An 18,578-nucleotide genomic window follows, 5' to 3' on the forward strand; every position below is an offset into this window, starting at 1 on the left:
TGTCATTACCGTGCTCTTTGATTTTCTAAATTTATTTTATTTGTTTAGTGCAAGTGGTGGCCTTGATAATGAAACACATTCCCTCAACAACACTTTACTTGAGTATGTTGATCTAACAAGACAACTCCTAGAAGCAGAAAATGAAAAGGATTCTGATACGTTGAAAGATATCCGATGCCATTTTAGTGCCTTAGTGGCAAATATCATACAAAATGTTCCAGGTATGTAAAAAAGTAACTTCTGATTACGGTATTTATTATGCAGTACATTTAAAAAGGAAAAAAACCAACCAAACAGAAACTAAACAAAAAGCACTTATCTGAACTTTCAGAATACTTTTGTTAAAACTATTTATGACATCAGTTTTGAGTATAACTTTAGCAGTATGAGTTTTAAGAGAGGTTTTTGGTTCTGTTTGGCAAAGTCTTGCTGATTGTCTATGTATTTGAGTTCTGTGGACTAATAAATAGCTTATTCTTGTACACTACTGGCATTAAACAGGACTATAGTAAACCTACATGCAGGCATAATGGTGTTAAAATAATCATGGGTCTTTACATGGATTTTTCCTTTTATATTCATAGTTTGGGTCTGTTTGTGTTACATGCTTTAAGATAAAGAATTACAAGAGTGTGTGTAACTGTGGGCTTTTCTTACAGTACACCAGAGAAGAAGTGTCTTTCCCCAGCAGAGTCTACGCCACAGTCTATTTATGCTGTTCAGTCATTGGGCAGGTCCTTTTAGTATCATGTTTACTCCCCTGGACAGATACAGTGATAGAAACATGAGAATAAACAGACACCAATACTGTGCATTAAAGGTATTTTAACACTTTTGAATTCTGTAAATGGATTGTTATGTCAACACGATGCAAATTTCACATTTGGGCTTTTTAGATGTGGTTTTCACATCCAAGTTTTAGTGCCTTTTTATTCCTTCTGCTTACATGTGTATTTTTGGCTGTTCAGCATTTCCCATACTGTAACTATTGCACTTGCTATAGAAATTTCTTACAATTACCACTGAATGTTCACTTCTTGTGAGTTTAGTTCTTATTTACTTAAGTTAAAGGCTTTCATCTAGATTTACATTAGCAATGAAAGTGGTGTATTAACTCTACAATATGTCAGCATCTTAGCATTGACCCTTCCTTGTATTTGAAAGTTGAGAAAAATATGCTTTAATAATTTCTTGAATAAAATGTTAAATATTTTTTATTATCCTTGGTCTTCCTCTCTTAACATGTTAGAATTTAGTTACCTGATATTTTAATGGACTGAGTAAGAGCAACTTCCTGTATCTGAGTTATTAAAATGTGTTTTTCAATTGCTTTCCAAAGGCTATGTCTGCGGTACTTTGTTGTGGCCCTGTTGCAGACAACGTTGGGCTTTCGTCCGATGGCTATTTATACAAATGGCTGGATAATATTTTGGATTCACAAGATAAAAAGGTAATACAGGCAATGTCAACCTCACTTTGCAGCTATCAATGCCTTCAAACATGTTTTAGTGAGTTTGCAGACAGATTTTCCTAAATGCTTTACTTAAGCTCAGAGCTGTTTTAGTAGCGCAGGGTTTTACACTTCATATATATTCACCCTGATGAGGAAGGAGGTCCCTAATCACAGTCTAGGAACAGAGAAAGAGAATGGAAGAGGAAAGGACAAGAGGTGAAGAAGCACTGTATATTGTCTATAAACTGATCAACCATGCTAAGTTGTAGCAATAAGTCAGGTGTTCCACAAATCTAAAGGAGATGAGATTTTGAACATAAACTCTTGTTTAGACTGTGGACTCCCTTGGGGTCTTTTGGGGTTAGTAAGACAAAGATTTTCATCTAAATAATAAGGTAAGCTTTAAAGGTAGGACCTCTGTGGCCCTATAATGCTAGGACCACATAAAAATATAGTTCCTGTGGGCTGCTTTGATTCCAGGGAAGGTCAACAAGTCTCCATGCAGATCTATCCCTTGTATGCCACTGAAATTCCTGCATGTGTTTAAGGGCTTCTCTGTATCTAGTGCTTTCAGGGCAACACATAAAAATGGTAAATAGCTCAAAATAGGGAAAAAATGTCAGTAGAGCTCTAGTTATTTGTATCAATAATTTATGACTGTGTGCAGGTTGAACAGTAAACAGTGTGGTAGAATTATCTGTTGTTGCTTTAGGCTATGGTGGCATTGGTTTTGGATGGAACAGATTTTTATGTTCCCAATGGTTTCAGGTTTCTTAAAAATTTATTTTCCTATTTTGTAAGTTGGTCTTTTTTTCTCCGTTTTTAAATATATATTTACTCTTCCCTAGGTTCACCAGCTGGGCTGTGAGGCAGTCATGCTGCTCTTGGAACTCAATCCTGACCAGAGTAACCTCATGTACTGGGCCGTTGACCGGTGTTACACAGGTTCCAAGCGGGTAGCAGCGGGTTGCTTTAAAGCCATAGCCAGTGTGTTTCAAAACAGGTACTACAGCATTTTTCAAACCTTAAAAATTTCCATTTTCAGAGTGTGCTTAAATGTAGAACTCTGCTTTTTTGCTTCTGTAGAGAAAAAAAGATCACCGCTGTTTGTGTGTGTGTTACTAGAGAAACTTCTCAAAGTGTTATTCCGTCTCCTATCATCATATGCCTTGTAAATTAAACTTAATTCAATTCAAATCTTTGAAAATAAATGTAGTTTTACTTTTTTTGTACTTGCCATTTTTTCCTAGGGATTACCAGTGTGATACAGTGACCCTCCTGAATCTGATACTATTTAAAGCAGCTGATTCTACTAGGGCTATCTATGAAGTTGCTATGCAACTATTGCAGGTTTGTAAACTAATTCTAATTATTATTTATTTCTTTTAAAATAAGAATTGTCCTATGTATTTTAAAAAATCTGGGTTTTTTCAGTAATGAAATACAATGGGTTTTTTTCTTCTCTATTTTAGTACATAGTTTTAAACCAGATCCTTACCTGGCAATTCCTGAAAGTCTGTTTCTATGCACTCAAGACCTGTATTTTCATAATACCTGCTTTTTGAAGAAACAACCTAAATCAGGTTGATTTGGCCCTGAAACAGAATGACGTATAGCTCCATTTGTCCAAAAGTATCTCAGAAAGAAGCAAATTGCTTCCCAGGCCTTCACTGTCTGCTGGAGTAGCAGTCAGTTTTCTCATTTTTGTGCTATTACCAAACATTTTTTCATCTCTCCATGTGGAGAGATGACAGTGAAAATCTTGTTAGCCATTTAATTTACCTTTGTATATTCTTATCTGCAGTCATTTAGGGGTAAGCTTAAGGCAGCATTAGTGTTTAAAAATCTGTGCTGATAGTAGCTCAGACCTAAAGTCTTGGAGTTTTATTTAAAGGTTTTTGTTGTCAGCTAAATTCAACAGTGAAGTCCTCACTGAAGTCACACCCTTATTGATAAATCATCCCCATCTTTCTTCTCAAATGAACACTACTTTTTAAGATCAGCCCAAATTGATTTTTAAAGTATCAGAATGCTTTAGTCTCCTGCTGCATCTCTACCACATCAAAGATTGTGTTGTTCCTATCCATGTCTCACAGATGAGCAAAAATTGGTGTTGTTTGGAAATGCAAATGTTAAATAGTATTTTGCATTTCATTATAGATAAATTTGTATTTAAGATGGTATTTTGTAAAAGCAGATTTTGAAACTTTATTGCTGGAAACTCATCAAGTGAAATGTATCTTAGCTAGTCTTCTATTAGTTTACCACAGTGTTAGCAAATGTTGTAGGTGTATGGAGATTTGCATAGATAAAAGACATTAAATGAGTGTAGATATATGAACTTAAGAAGTTTTTTTTATATATAAAATTTCTACAGTAGCTCTATTCTTAGCTTCAAATTGTGAACATTACTGTTGTAGATTTTGGAACCAAAGATGTTCCGTTACGCTCACAAACTGGAAGTTCAGCGGATGGATGGGGTTTTGGGACAGCCTTCTCCTTTACCACATCTGTATTCTATGTCATATTATCAACTGTCAGAAGAATTAGCAAGGACTTACCCTGAACTGACACTTGCTATCTTCTCAGGTATGATTTTAAAACAAACCAAAAAACTTCATCAAGTCAAAAGCATTGTACAAAATGTGTCATTCTTATTTTTTAATTATTCATTTATATGTAGTTCACTAAAATCAGACAACATCATCATCATACAGAATTGAGACAAAAAAGTCTAAGTGACAGGTTTTTGCTCACTTGTGTTTGAAATATATTCAAGGTGAAAGAACATGAATCAAAAATATTTTACTGACTTTCTAATAACCATGGAAAATCATATTATAGAAATAGTTTGCAATTGTTTTTTTAAATCATTCTTTCATTTTCTCTCTATTGTGTTATTTACTGTAGATTGCTTAAATATGTTATTCTGTAGCATTTTTAAACAATTGCAGAATAATAACCTCTTACATAAATAATAAAAAAAACCAACCTGCTAGGACTAATCTGAGGAAGAAAAATTTCTAAGTGGCTTTTTTTGCCAAACTTGGTACATTTTTTTATGCCATAGGTTTTTCAGTTCCCTTCTTCAATTAGGAATATATGTACACATACACACACACACATATATCTGCATACTAATGTGATTTCTTCAATGTGATGTTTGTCAGCAGTGTCTTCAGTTAGCTCTGCTGAAGACTGTGGATTTTATCATTATGAAATGGCACTAGCCAGCCAAACAAAAAAACTTCATTTATATCAGCATTACATTATATCAGTATGGTGTGCTGGGTTCATGGTTGTTGTGATCACCAAGCCAGTTCTCATTATTGATTTGGAATTCATGTTTATACCTCATTTTTGTATGGCAGAAGTAAGTCAGAGAATCCAAACAGCTCACCCAGCTGGGAGACAGGTGATGCTGCATTATCTGCTGCCTTGGATGAACAATATTGAGTTGGTAGACTTGAAACCTTTGCCAACCATTCGTCGGCAAGATGAAGATGAAGAAGATTCTTTGAAAGACAGAGAAATGATGGTGAACAGCAGACGATGGCTACGAGGAGAAGGCTGGGGGTCACCACAGGCCACAGCTATGGTTCTGAACAATCTAATGTACATGACTGCAAAGGTAAAATTAATTCCTTAGGTGCTTACCTCTTTCCAGTGGATTGTTCTGTTTAGGATGCAAGAAAACACTGTTCAGATACTATGTCACCAAGCTTTCAAGAGTTACTGTTCATATTTGTGGAGGTGCTTTGTATACTCAAATTATACCCCATATTTTTGATGTATTCCAAGAAATATGTAGTATGTAACATAAATGTTACAGTAATTGTTCTGTGTAGTAACAGTATATAGCTAATGTTTTGCACTACTGATGTTTAGCTGGATAGAAAATACCTGGATAGAAAACGCTGGTATACCTATAATCTCAAAGTGGAGTTTTGGAGCCTGTCTTGCTGCCAGAGGCTGATTGACTCCTCCTTCCTATCATAGCTACTGACAACAGGGAAGTATTGCTCACATGCAATTCTTCTGACAGTGATTGCTATATGAGAATCCTACTGATGAGAGATCATGTTTTGAACTATCAATTAAAAGCTCTTGTCAGTGTGTGGTCCATGGAGTTTTATTCAGTACTGTCAGCAATTGGCAGACTGAGTCTCTGTTGAATTCCACAGAATTGTTAGAGTTGAAAGGGAGCTCTGGAGATCATCAAGACCAACAGCCCTGCCAAGGCAGGGTCACCCTGAGCATGCAACACAGGGACTTGTCTAGGTGGGATTTTGGTCTCCAGAAAAGGAGGCTTCATGTTCTCCCTCAGCAGCCTGTTCCAGTTCTCTGCCACCCTAGATGGGAAGAAATTCTTCATGTTGAGGTGGAAGTTCTTGTGCTTTAGTGTATGCCCATTGCTCCTCATCCTGTTGCTGGGCACCACGAAAAAGGCACCACCAAAAAGAGTCTGGCACCATCCCCTTGGTCTGTGAGATATTAACATGAATTAATGAGATTCCCCCCTCAGTCCTCTCTAGACTAAAAAGGCCCAGCTTCTTCAGTCTAATGTATTAGAAATATATAGTATGTACACCTATCTTTAGATACATTTTTATACATTTATGTCTATAAAAGAAAATAGCTATTGCCAGAATGTATTTTTAAAAATACATGTGAAGGCATCATTCCAGAACATTAAATGTGCAACAAGATTTATGACTTTTTTTCTAGAGCCTGTTTCACTTGATCAGTACAGATCACTTCTGAGTACAGTGTCTTCTAATGGACTTTTCAGGACGTGCATTTATTTTGTTTTCTAGTATGGTGATGAAGTGGCTTGGTCAGAGATAGAAAATGTCTGGACTACTTTGGCAGACAGCTGGCCAAAGAATCTGAAAATAATTTTGCACTTCTTGATCAGTATTTGTGGAGTGAACAGTGAACCCAGCCTTTTGCCTTATGTGAGTATGTGACAGATCGCTCATTGGTGCTTATTGATATTTTAAAAATTAATACTATGTCTAGCAGCAAACATCATCAAACAAAAATGTGAGGTAGGATTTATAGTATCAAAATCTCCACCCTGTATTTTATGTCCACTAATACTATGAAGAAATCAAATTCAGTTCCTTTGTTTGCTTTACTTTGGACATCTATGTCTAAATTAAGGAATCAATTTGTCAATCAATTAAATCAATTAATTTGTCATTCATGGAATGGACTTGAGAAGAGAAATCAACAAGAAGGGATACCACACCTTAAAGAATGCTGAGGCTTCCTTAAGACAATTTATGAATTTGCTGAAGGTGATAAGTCTGAAACAGTCCACCAGTTGTCTTACCAGTTATGAATTGTCAAAATTCAGGAAGGCCATATATCAAGGCCGTAGACCTTTGGCAATTAAATAATAAAAAATGTAAAAGAGTTACTGAAATTCTGCATATGTCTTTGCATTTTATTTTCCTTTGTCATAAAAAGAAATCTTAAAAGTTTGATAGCTAAACTTGGATTAATTTTATTGAGTACAGTCTGAACAATTTTTTTCTCATGCTGTAATTAATTGCATTCCTAAAAAGCAGACAGATAATACAGGAAAATAAAGCACCGGTTATACCCTGTACAGGATCATTCTTTCATGACCAAGTATTATACTAAAATAACCCCACTAAGCATCCCAATCACCCTCAAAACCAATTTTATTTTATGTGAAAATCTATGTGAGAGCACTGCAGGATAATGAAGAAAAATATAACTGAAGGAAAATAAATAGTATAGAACAGGACTGTGAAATATCAAAAAGAAATTATATCAGAATACATTTATTCCAGTATGGATGTCAGGTGCTGCTAAAACCTTTGTAAGAAAACCTTTTGCCTAAATAATTTTCAGAAGACATGCTTTCAAACTTTATTGTCAGAAGACTGGAACTGAGATTTACTTTATTACTGTTGTGATGTGTTTCCCATGCTTGCTGCTGGGAAAGTAGCTTTGGTTGCTTTTGGAACTAGAATAAGTTTTATGTATCCTTGCTTGCAGTGCAGCTAGATACTGATTCTAACAAGTTGTGGTATTTAAATCTCTTCATATAAATATATATATGTGTGTGTGTGTATATATATAATTTTTTTTTAATGGCAGGTAAAGAAAGTCATTGTTTATTTGGGTAGAGATAAAACAATGCAACTACTAGAAGAGCTGGTGAGTGAACTTCAGCTTACAGATCCTGTCAGTTCAGGAGTCACCCATATGGATAATCCACCTTATTACCGCATTACATCCAGTTACAAAATCCCCTCTGTCACTTCAGGTAAGCATTTGCTGACTTAACTAACTTAAACTGTTATTATTGTCAATTATAAACATGCTGTTATCAATCAGTTATGCTACATTTTTAAATATTCAGTAGGGGAGTGCAAGGTTCTGTTTCTAAAGATAAGATTAAAAGTTTGTTTTACAAGATCTGCAGTTTTTGGTGTACTCAGAGTTCTTACTGAAGAACATCTGATAGGTTCACAAGGGATGGGTTTGTCTTAATATAAGGATCAGACTTTCTTTGTGTTCAGACCTTGTACTCTTCACCCTCACTATATGACTTCTGTGTCTAGTCAGTCAAACCATGGGGAAAAATATATAATTTAAAATCCATCTAAGTTGTTATATTTTAAGTTCTGTTACAGACATAAACTGCATCCGTAGGAATTGTTTCAAGAGGATTTAAGTTCACTGATGTAGGAAAATTTATCTAGAAATTATTAACAATAGATCAGTCATCAAAAAACCCCCAAAGTGCCTCGTGCTTCAATCCAAGAACATGCTGAGAAACGTGGGGAAAAGTGGTTTTGTTTTGGTGGAGTATCCATCTGTCAAATGGAGCTGCAAAAGACACAGATGTGGGGAGAGTATCTAAGCAAGGCCTTAACTTTGGTGCTGCAAATTTGTCAATATTATGAAGTAGCCTGGACCTATCACATGGTATAATCTGGATCACATTGGCACTTGTTCTTGAAAGTGTTAAAAAAATACAAAAGAAATTGCTGGGGCTCTTGCACTTAATATAATTTAGACTAGCAAAGGCTGGAAGGGTACAAAATTGCTTCCAGTTGTGGCTGTCAGTTCAGTGTGATGCTTGCAAATTTCTTCTAAAAGAAAATTGTTAAAAGCTTCACCACAAGCTATTAGGTTTTAATCTTCAATCTATTTGTGGTTTAAATTAACTGGATAACAAAGTCCAACTACATTTTACAGATTACTATGAGGTGTATAATACAGGAAAAAAGAAAATAGGTCTCGAGATACTGCTTTAAAAACTTTCTACTTAATTTACATTGAAGAGTTAGAGATTCCTGGAAGATTATTTTTATTTTTCCTGGTTAGTGAAATTATGGTAGCAGCTCACAATCCTTTATTTCACGTGGAAGTAGTTTGTATTTGTGCCAATTGCTGTAGAATAAACCTGATCAGGGCTCTGGGCAAGGACCAGCAAATAAGTGTGGTCATGTTGTGTTTAAGATTACTTTTCCTTTTTATTGACCAACCACTTTTCTTGTCCATAATTCACAGGTACCACTTCTAGTAGCAATACAATGGTGGCTCCCACAGATTGCAACCCTGACAGTAAACACATGAAAGACAGTATTGAAGAGAAGTAAGTATCTCCTCAAAGAGCAGTTATTAGTTGAATTACAGGAATTCCTGCTAGATACTATAAATACTCACATCTCAGCAGCTCCAGGTCTGTCTACATTGCAGGGATTACGTTCCATATAATGTCATACATATCAACAGAACTGGAATATTGTATGAGATTAACAGTAGAAGCCTCAATTGTAGTTTGAGCTCCAGTCCAGGTCAGGCATTATATTGCTACAGCTATGTTGTTTTTGATGCCTAAAGTAGCTACTCTTACACTGGACTGTGTATGTTCATATAAGAGCAATTGCACTGTAGGGTGGGGTTGGTGAGACACTTTGCCCAGAGAAGTGGATGCCCCATCTCTGGAAGTGTTCAAGGCCAGGCTGGATAGGTCTCCAAGTAACCTGGTCTGGTGGAAGGTGTTCCTGCCCATGGCAGGGGGGTTGGAACCAAATGATTTTTAAGGTCTCTTCCAACCCAAGTCATTCTGTGGTTTTATGACTTGCAAATTGGTTTATTACCTCATTGGAAATGAACAGTGTCACCCCAAGTTTGCCTGCTTTTCACTGTTTGCATTTGGTTCTCATGCAGTTTCAAGAAAACTATGCATATTTTTAGAATTTATCTACTTTGTTTACATAGTTCTCCTCTGGGAGGAGAAAGATGCTTGATGGTGATGTTCACTAACGAGGTTGAAGAGGTGGCTACCTGTGTAGCCAATCTTTGGTCCTCTTGTCAAAGTGTATATAAGATGGAGTCAGAAAAATAAAGTGGAGAGTTTTCCTGCTGACCTTTCTGCTGCCTGCTGATTCTTTCGTGTCCCTAACAGTGACAGAACGGTGCCTATGTGTTTCAAGCTAATTTATTTTCCCTAACTGGGGTATTTGGATGCCTGGTATCTGTGCCAAGATACTACAGCTAACTTTAAAACCAATTTCTCCCTCCCTAATTTTTGAGCTATTTAATTATACTCGTTTTGGAGAAATTTGGCAGACCCTGTTACTGAGGCTGGTGGAAAGCAAACAGTTGATACAGACTTAGTCAGGCTGTGTACTTGGAGCTCAACAGTAACTGACTGTGGGCGTGCTGTCATTTTGTGTTAATATGGAGAGCTAACCTCCATCGTGTTAATATGGATAGTAACCATAATTTCAAGTGGAAAGGGAGTGGAGACTCTGTAATTAGCATGAGCAGGAGTTTGCACATGTGCCATAACTGTAGAGTAGCAACTGTGTGCAAATGAGTTTCTGACAACTTGTTTGAGAGCTTCAATAATTACAGTTCTGATATAATTTCCCAGTTGGACACTTTCTTTCCTTCCCTAGGATAATTATGTCAATATAATTAGAATAGTAAATATATTGGTAGAGGCAACCCCAATAATTAAATTGAATTGGGGTGTGCTGTATGACAGTAAATCACAGAAACCTGGAATGTGTCATTCAGAACTCAGTGAGCAAGAGAAGTACTTGGCTGCTATGGGGGCTCAAGCTGAAGAAGTTTGTAAAGTAATGAAGGCAGTTTTGAAAGTTTCTGTGAGTTTTGGCATATACTGTAGGCTTGTCTTAAACCTCCCCAGGGTACATGCTTCTTGATGAGATGTACCCTGTACATCTTGCACTTACCAGGAGAAACACACACACACACAGTTTGGAAATGGTGCTTTTAGCACTCTCATTTCTCTGATTTTTCTGTAGTTTATCAGATTAGCAAGGTAGGGTTTTGGATTTTGTATACACTGTGTGTGTATACATGCATATGTCTCTGCCAGATCACAGACAGATTTCCTTATTTTGTTCAAGAGTGAGAAGAACTTACGTGCAATAGTAACAAATATTTTAATGTGCTTAAATGTTAGTGAAAATGATGGAAGAGAAATACAATTTACAGTGGATAATCTCTTTGAATCCCCTTATCTGGTGTTGCTGGAGAAGGTATGTCATACACAGCTGAGGTGCTTTGGCATCATGTTGATTATCCTTGTAAGATTGTTTTTTGTGTAAGAGTTTTGCCGAGATACAATTTTACTGAGAGACCCTGATTAATGTTTGTCACAGAAGATAAGTCACTAATTCTGCTTTATTTGCACCTACAGCTATGCACACCTAGACATCTACAGTGGGTTGAACAGCAACTTAAACCGCCAGCACCACAGACTCGAATCTCGCTACAGCAGCAGCTCTGGAGGATCATATGAAGAGGAAAAAAGTAATATTCTTTATTTTAAAATAATGTCTATGAATAGCACACAAAATTTTCACAACTCAGTACTTCTAGTGTAGATTGTGGAACATAAAGAGATGAGCATTATCAGTGCTTTTAGCATAAATCTTTTAAAAATTAGGGGGTTTTATCTTCCTCCATCTTATTACAACTATTGAAATCTAGCATACATTTGACTGCAATAAAATATTCAAGGAAGATGATATGCTTTGTTCTTTTTGTTGTCCTCTGGAATGAGTTGTGAACATCTTCCTAAATGAAATGGTTTTACTCTATTTCCTTTGACAGTTAGGCACAAGAAACAGAGATGAGCAGGATGAAGATGAGATTTAAAAAAAGGGGATGGAAAAGAGGTTGCTTTTTTTTTAAAATGAGAATTACAAGTAATCATTCTTTTAAAGGATGGCATTCCTTGGCTTATTTAAAAAAAAGAGTACTAAACTTTTTTTAAGTGATGGCAAAGGAAAATATAGCAGGGAAAAAAGTTCTCTTTATATACATCTGTTTTCCAAGACTGTTTAGAAAACATGTTTTGGATTTGTTTTTGTGATCCGTGTTTTGTTTTTTTTAGATGCAGAGGTATGGAAAGAGGAAAAAAATTCTCCTGAAATTCCATTATGCTTTTGGAGAGATTTCTGTAACAGAGGCTTAATAGCTGTAACTACTTTTATACCAATGACTAAGATAAAAATCACCATGGTAATGCTAGGCAAAGCCAAACAAGTCATGAAATCAGGCATTAATGAGGACAGTGGTCAGACAGTAAATGTTGTGTGACATTAGTGGGTTCTGTGTGCATGGTCAGAGGAGTTGTTTGACTGAAACTCTTGTTTCAGCTAACAGGTTGTTATTAATTTAAGTGACTTTGTACTTCAATCTGCATGGCATAATCAGATATATTTCAGTTGTGCTGGTGGCTGCACAGGCTTAGGTTTCACTCAATTTTTTATTGACTGTTTTACTACTGGTTAAGTTGTTTGGGTATATTACAGCACATGGTACAACTCTGCCTTTTCCTTAATTTTCTTGTGTGACTGAACAAGAGGTAAACTTCTGCATTTTGAGCTTTAGATGTTAGTATGGAACTTGTCCTGTCCATGCTGTGTTGAAGCAACAAAATTCCATTAGGATCTTCTGATCCTCTCCTCAATGACTGATTCTTTGCACACTGTGAAGATTAGAGTGAATATGTGGTTGTTACTGCCTCTGTCAAGGAGGTGAAACCTAATGCCCTCTGCAGAGATTGTTGTAAGGGCTGGACACACTTTGGGTCAGTTAACAGGTTAGTGTCTGGTTTCTGGTCAGCCAGAGTGTTTATTACTGCATGGTTAGGCATTATCCAGAATCACAGGTGCAGTCAGTGTCAGATTTGTTTGCTGCTTGTGATAGCAACACTGAGTATCCTGAGCTAGGTGATATTTCACATGTTCCATCAGTAAGAAGTTTGTCACTTCCAGGGGAGAAAGTAAGAATGAGCTGATAAGTGTGTGAACATTTGAAACTTCTGCAGCTATACTTCCAAACAGAGCTGGTAGAACCACTGAAACATTGAACTGTTGAGGCAGTTTCCTTCTTTCTAGTCTTGACTCATAGTTCTGAAGTCCAAAACAACTTATAAACCAGGAAAGTATTTTGGGTGTGTTAACACAGTATACTCTCTTACCAAATAGCTGATGTTTTTCTTGCACTTTTGAAGGTTAATAAAAAACCTAAATGTCTTTCTGTGGTTTCTTGACAAATTTACTGATTTTCTGAGCAGTAACTTTTATCAACCAGTGGGATTTGGCTATACTGTTGTAAAAGTGGCAATTTCCAAGTTACCCATGGATCAGGCCAGCAGTATCTGGCACATAGTCCTGGTGGGTTTTGCTGTGAGACCTATAAAAATGTGCTCTTGAGGAATACTTCCTTAGCCTATAATGAAATGCTCTTCAAGATGAGTTCAGTTAAATCTTAGGACCCAGCCTTAATTAACTCCCTATCTGGCGTAAGATTTGAAATTCAAAGAAATTATATTACATCACTTTACCTTTTATCATAGTTTTTATGAACCCATTCAAAAACATCTTACTCTGTTACATGTGTAACTTCTGTAGAATCATCCTTATACTAGAAGAAATAACCACTTTTTTTCTTTTAAAAAACTGTGTCCAACTACTGCTATTTACAGCTGGCTCCCCTTCCCATCTCCTAGATCTCAACTTCTCAAGAATTTGAGAATATTTCTTCAGAAGACTGTAACATGCGGAAATAAGCATTGTAAATATATTTCTGGTTTAATTTTCTGTTGTGTTAGGTGATTCAATGCCTCTCTATTCCAACTGGCGCTTGAAGGTGATGGAGCACAATCAAGGAGAACCTCTCCCTTTCCCACCTTCTGGAGGTTGCTGGTCACCACTGGTGGATTACTTGCCTGAAACTTCTCCTCCGGGCATGTCACTTCACAGGTAGCTGTTCTGGCAGTGGCAGCTCATTCTGTTTTCATTTGAGTTGCACCAACACAGTAATTTGAAGATAGCAGATTAAAGGGCAGCTGATAATATATTTGAATTCTGTGGGTTTACTCACAGGTCTAGCAATTTAAGGTTACTCAACCTTTTATCTGGAGGATGAAAGTGTTTCTATTTTTCTTATGAGCATTAATCCCTTATAACATAGCTTTGTGAATGTTTATAGACTGAAGAATACAAGTTAGGAGCATATGAAGCTCTTTGCAACTCTTCATGAAATTCCTGTTTCATTGATCTAACATACTATTTTTTTTTCTTTCAGATGCAATATAGCAGTGATTCTTTTGACTGATTTGATAGTTGACCACAGTGTAAAGGTGGAATGGGGAGGATACTTGCATCTTTTGCTTCATGCAATTTTTATAGGTAACTAACTTCTTACAGAAATACTTACAGTAACCTGAGGGATTCTCAAGTTTTCCTTTTGATATTTAAGTTAATTTTTGCCATTATATTGAAATCTCATTCATTTGATAATATTTACAGTATTTTTAAAATTTCAATTAAATGTCTTTCAGCTTAATTAGTATAATTCAGGTTTTTTTGAGGTTGTTTTAAGGCACTTTCTTTTGGAGTCACTTTTACTTCTTGTAGAATACACAGTAAAATTCAGTTTTTTCTTTCTGTGCCTAAGTGTAATTTTCATACAGAGCACAGATTAAATTCTTACTTAAAATTACTTTGTACTTTAACCTTGCATGGGATTATCAGATGTATTTTAGTCTGATCAACATTGAGTCTGTTAAACTGTATGCTATTGTTTCTATATTGAAACACTGAAGAAATATTATTTAGCAAATTCTATATCTGTTATTTGGCAAAGTATAACAGACCAATTTGAATACTGATATTTTTAAAAGAATATAATTCAGCATGTCCTTTGAATATCATAAAGCCTTGCTGTTTTCCTTCTGTGTTAGGTTTTGACCACGGTCACCCTGAAGTCTATGAGCATTGTAAACGACTACTTTTGCATCTGCTGATAGTGATGGGCTCTGGCAGTAATGTCCAGTCTGTTGCTTCTGTCCTACTCAGAAACAGAGAGTTCAATGAGTCCAGGGTGCTTACTGTCAAGCAAACTACTCATTTAGATTACACTTTCACAGGTATGCTTTTGATGCATTATGATGTTGCTTGTTAAAATGACGTGGGAAGTTCTCTCTTTTTACAGGTGTTATCAAGATTTCTGTGGTTTGTAATGTTTTCCTGAGGCCTTGACATTAAGATGTATTTATTTAGATTTTAAAGAAGTCAAAATGAATAGAGTTGTCATTAGCACTTCGTGCTTAGTCATTAAATTAGGGAACACAGTTAAATGATGAATAGTAGTGGATGTCAAAGGGGGAGCAGTATGTTTTGGAACTTTAATACAGCAGGTTTTATGATGCCTTTGAAAATAAAAACCAATAAGATACATCTCTTACTTGTTTAAAGCAAGTTAAAATTTCCAGGTTTTGTCAGCTGTGATTGCGTTCTTTACTGGCTATCAGAATATTTTTTGAGATACTACTTTTTAATATTCATCTCAAATTTAAAATATTGTAATTATACAGGAGACTTTATATTTCTGTGTAGCTCTTTATGAAGGTAATATTCTGATGGTGAGACTTTGTAGTTTCTATTGAAATAGTTTGGGTTTTTAAAATTTTTTTATTTCATATTATTTCAGTAGGTGGCAGCATATTGACATGCAGTTGTTCGTTCTCTTTTGTTCACATCAGCAATAGTTTTATTACTTAGCAAAAATAGTCATCTGATTTGTGAATTTGTTTTTTTATAGCAATGAGGAATTAATTTCTACTGTGTATAGTGGAAGGATTATTTTATATATATTATTTATTCTTCTGTTCAGCAGAACTTTAAAGGTGCATCTACACAGTGGCATATGCAAACCATTCCCATCCTAATCTTTAAGGGCTTGTATAAAACTGTCTAAACATGACAGAATAAAACAAAGATGTCTGAGAGAAACTAGAGTAAGGTCATCATCAAACATTTCCAACTGGGGATTAGGATAAGGTGTTTTTAGGTGTGCATGCCTAGCACAAGGTTGGACAAACTGATTTTAAATTTTATTTGAGCTAGCTAAGCTCAAATGCCCCAGTCCAAACTCTGTGGTTTTATAGTGAAAATTCATGGTTGGTCAGTGAGTCTTAAGCTTATTTATATACAAGTGTTACACTCAAAGGCTCTGACAGTTTTCCTTGGTAGTTCTCTCAGAAAGTAAACATCTTCATTGATGGAGAGAAGTGCAAAGTGGTTCTTTATATGGAAGAGAAAAATCTTCTGGCTGCAAGATTAATCTAACTTCATGGAAACTTTGTACAACCTCAGGAGCTCTGCTTAGAGTCCAGTCACTAGATAATACTTAAGTGTTCACTGATTTCCAGAACTGTCAGTTACACTATGACTGAGCTTTAAGAAAAAATTATCTGCTCATTAGTAGGAAATACTCTATATAATTTTTTTAAATTAAGTTGAGATGCCTCAATTGAGAAGCTGATGAGCTCTCATACTATTAGTGCAAAATCAAGGATAATACAGGGGTTTTAAAGAGGGATCTAGCAGTTCACAGTTAAAGTTCATATAAGTCATGTGAAGAATTTGTGTGTATGAGACTTGTTGATTTCATTGAAATTGCATCCACGAATTTATTCTCTTTTAGGTATTCTCATTACATTTACTGTTATTGATCTTTTTAGAGGGCTACTTTTTCTTGGTATATATTTAATATTAATTGTCAACTTAAAAATGCATAATCATCTTGTTTCAATTTCAGCAGGAGTTCATGATTTTATACCCGATTACCAGCCCTCCCCAATGACAGACTCAGGGCTTAGTTCAAGTTCTACCTCTTCTAGCATCAGTTTAGGAAATACAAGTGCTGCCATTTCTCAACTGCACACCACAATCCTCAATGAGGTCGACATTTCAGTAGAGCAGGATGAAAAAGTGAAGACTCTCATAGAATTTATTACCTCAAGGTAAGATTTTGGGGTTTATTTTCATCAAGACATGTATTTTGTGGTGAAATGGCAAACCTCCTACTATTTAGCATCATGTTGTCTAATTCTGTCTCTGTTTCATCACCAGTATGTGGTTTTATGTGATACACATATGTAAAGCTCTGACTTTTCAACACTTGCAGAGAATTTTGACCTTTCAAGTCCTGACCGTTTAAAAGTATTTTTCTATGTTTTGTTCAGAATTAAGGCAGGAATACATTGAGATGATTAGGGAGCTGCAGGATTTGTGTGACATTTAGGGATTACCTAGTAGTAGAGAGCTGACTATTCAAAAATTAGGAATTTGCTGCAAAGGACATCAGTTGTATCATCACATTTGTGCAGTTTGTATGATAGTTTATATTAAGCTTTCAAGATGATGTAAATCTGAAATCCTGTTTCTCCATGCTTTTGATACTTTTGCTTTACCTCAGCCTCAATTTCTAATAGTGTGATGTATCATTGGAAAGGGATTGGGAAGAAAGCAAGTTAGGAAGTGCATAATGCTGGTAGTTGTATTGGTTCTTTCTTAGAGAAGTATTACACCACAACTATACAAGAGAACATCTCTTCCATCTTTTTACCCAGTTATTTAAATTGGAACTGATGCGTTGCTTTTCATCTTGTTTTAACTACTTGCATAATATATTGGTATTATGTATGTATTATTATGTATAATATTGGTCAGTTATCAAAATTCTTTCCGACTCGTGTCTGCACTTCTAGATGGTTCCTTTTATGTGGCACATAGTAGATTCTTTTGCAATTAACCTTAAGGTTCAAATTTCATTTAAATAATATTAAGGACAAAGGCTATGTTTTATATACTGTTTACTCTATTTTTATGTTTTTTAGGAAAAGAGGCCCACTTTGGAATCATGAAGACGTTTCAGCCAAGAACCCTAATATAAAGAGTGCTGAACAGTTAACTGTGTTTTTAAAGCATGTGGTATCTATATTTAAACAGTCTAGCTCAGGTATGTTAAAAAACAGACAATACATGATCGAGTGTGCAAGACTGAAAACTAAATAAATACTTTCAGCACATGAAAATGCATAGATTATCTATAAAATCACTCTAGGTAATTACTGTTTTTAAATAATAGAGTTTCCTTGTGTATTGCACACGTCAGTTCGTGTTTCTGTTATGACAGATTTAAATACAATCTTTTAGGAATGAGATAAAACATCTTATTAGTTTCTTGTGAACACTTAATATTCAAATCATAAAAGTTTTATTGTCTGCAAGTCTCTCTAGCATTAATTATTTGGAATACATATTTATATTCCTGTAAACATTTTTGAGACCAATATTCTTGACAGAAATGTAGAGGATGCGAGAATATTTGAAATTTAGGAATGACTTTGGCAATTGACTCCTCAGTAAATTCAGGTAGAGTTGGTTTTTTGTAAAATACTGATAATTTATTTGCCTTAATTAGGAGGATATCAATTGGAACATCGTCTCAGTGAAGTTGCTTTGCAAACTGCGCTTTCGTGCTCCTCTCGCCATTATGCTGGGAGGTCCTTTCAGATTTTCAGGGCTCTGAAGCAGCCTCTCACTCCATCTACACTTTCTGATGTTCTCTCCAGACTAGTAGAAACTGTTGGAGATGCAGGAGAAGAAGCTCAGGTATTTGAAATTTTGTCCCCCCTCCCTTTATTAGAAAGCTGAGTCTGCCCAAATGAAGTGCGTGCATTGTTAGGCCAATGACAGGAAAATTTAAAACCGTTGTTTTTTTCAGTTGCTTTTTATTT

At 35.6% G+C, this 18,578-nt stretch overlaps 1 protein-coding gene across 11 annotated transcripts in view; it reads left to right on the forward strand.

Annotated features, from left to right (window-relative positions):
- The window catches only part of FRYL (FRY like transcription coactivator), a 151,440-nt gene that overhangs the window by 93,595 nt on the left and 39,267 nt on the right, over positions 1 to 18,578 (forward strand). For 8 of the 11 annotated variants that reach the window (XM_066317033.1, XM_066317032.1, XM_066317024.1 and 5 more), the window contains 17 exons: positions 49 to 221; positions 660 to 820; positions 1,340 to 1,450; positions 2,302 to 2,456; positions 2,704 to 2,803; positions 3,874 to 4,042; positions 4,825 to 5,084; positions 6,271 to 6,411; positions 7,589 to 7,757; positions 9,011 to 9,095; positions 11,178 to 11,290; positions 13,602 to 13,752; positions 14,078 to 14,181; positions 14,736 to 14,921; positions 16,595 to 16,799; positions 17,676 to 17,797; positions 18,263 to 18,453. In XM_066317033.1, coding sequence (XP_066173130.1) covers positions 49 to 221; positions 660 to 820; positions 1,340 to 1,450; positions 2,302 to 2,456; positions 2,704 to 2,803; positions 3,874 to 4,042; positions 4,825 to 5,084; positions 6,271 to 6,411; positions 7,589 to 7,757; positions 9,011 to 9,095; positions 11,178 to 11,290; positions 13,602 to 13,752; positions 14,078 to 14,181; positions 14,736 to 14,921; positions 16,595 to 16,799; positions 17,676 to 17,797; positions 18,263 to 18,453 — 2,596 coding nt within the window. The remainder of the gene's footprint in view (positions 1 to 48; positions 222 to 659; positions 821 to 1,339; positions 1,451 to 2,301; positions 2,457 to 2,703; positions 2,804 to 3,873; positions 4,043 to 4,824; positions 5,085 to 6,270; positions 6,412 to 7,588; positions 7,758 to 9,010; positions 9,096 to 11,177; positions 11,291 to 13,601; positions 13,753 to 14,077; positions 14,182 to 14,735; positions 14,922 to 16,594; positions 16,800 to 17,675; positions 17,798 to 18,262; positions 18,454 to 18,578) is intronic. The other 3 variants (XM_066317025.1, XM_066317034.1, XM_066317035.1) reach the window with 1 other exon arrangement.

This window comes from Sylvia atricapilla, chromosome 4, assembly GCF_009819655.1.
Source record: "Sylvia atricapilla isolate bSylAtr1 chromosome 4, bSylAtr1.pri, whole genome shotgun sequence".
In the NCBI taxonomy this organism is placed as follows: domain Eukaryota; kingdom Metazoa; phylum Chordata; class Aves; order Passeriformes; family Sylviidae; genus Sylvia; species Sylvia atricapilla.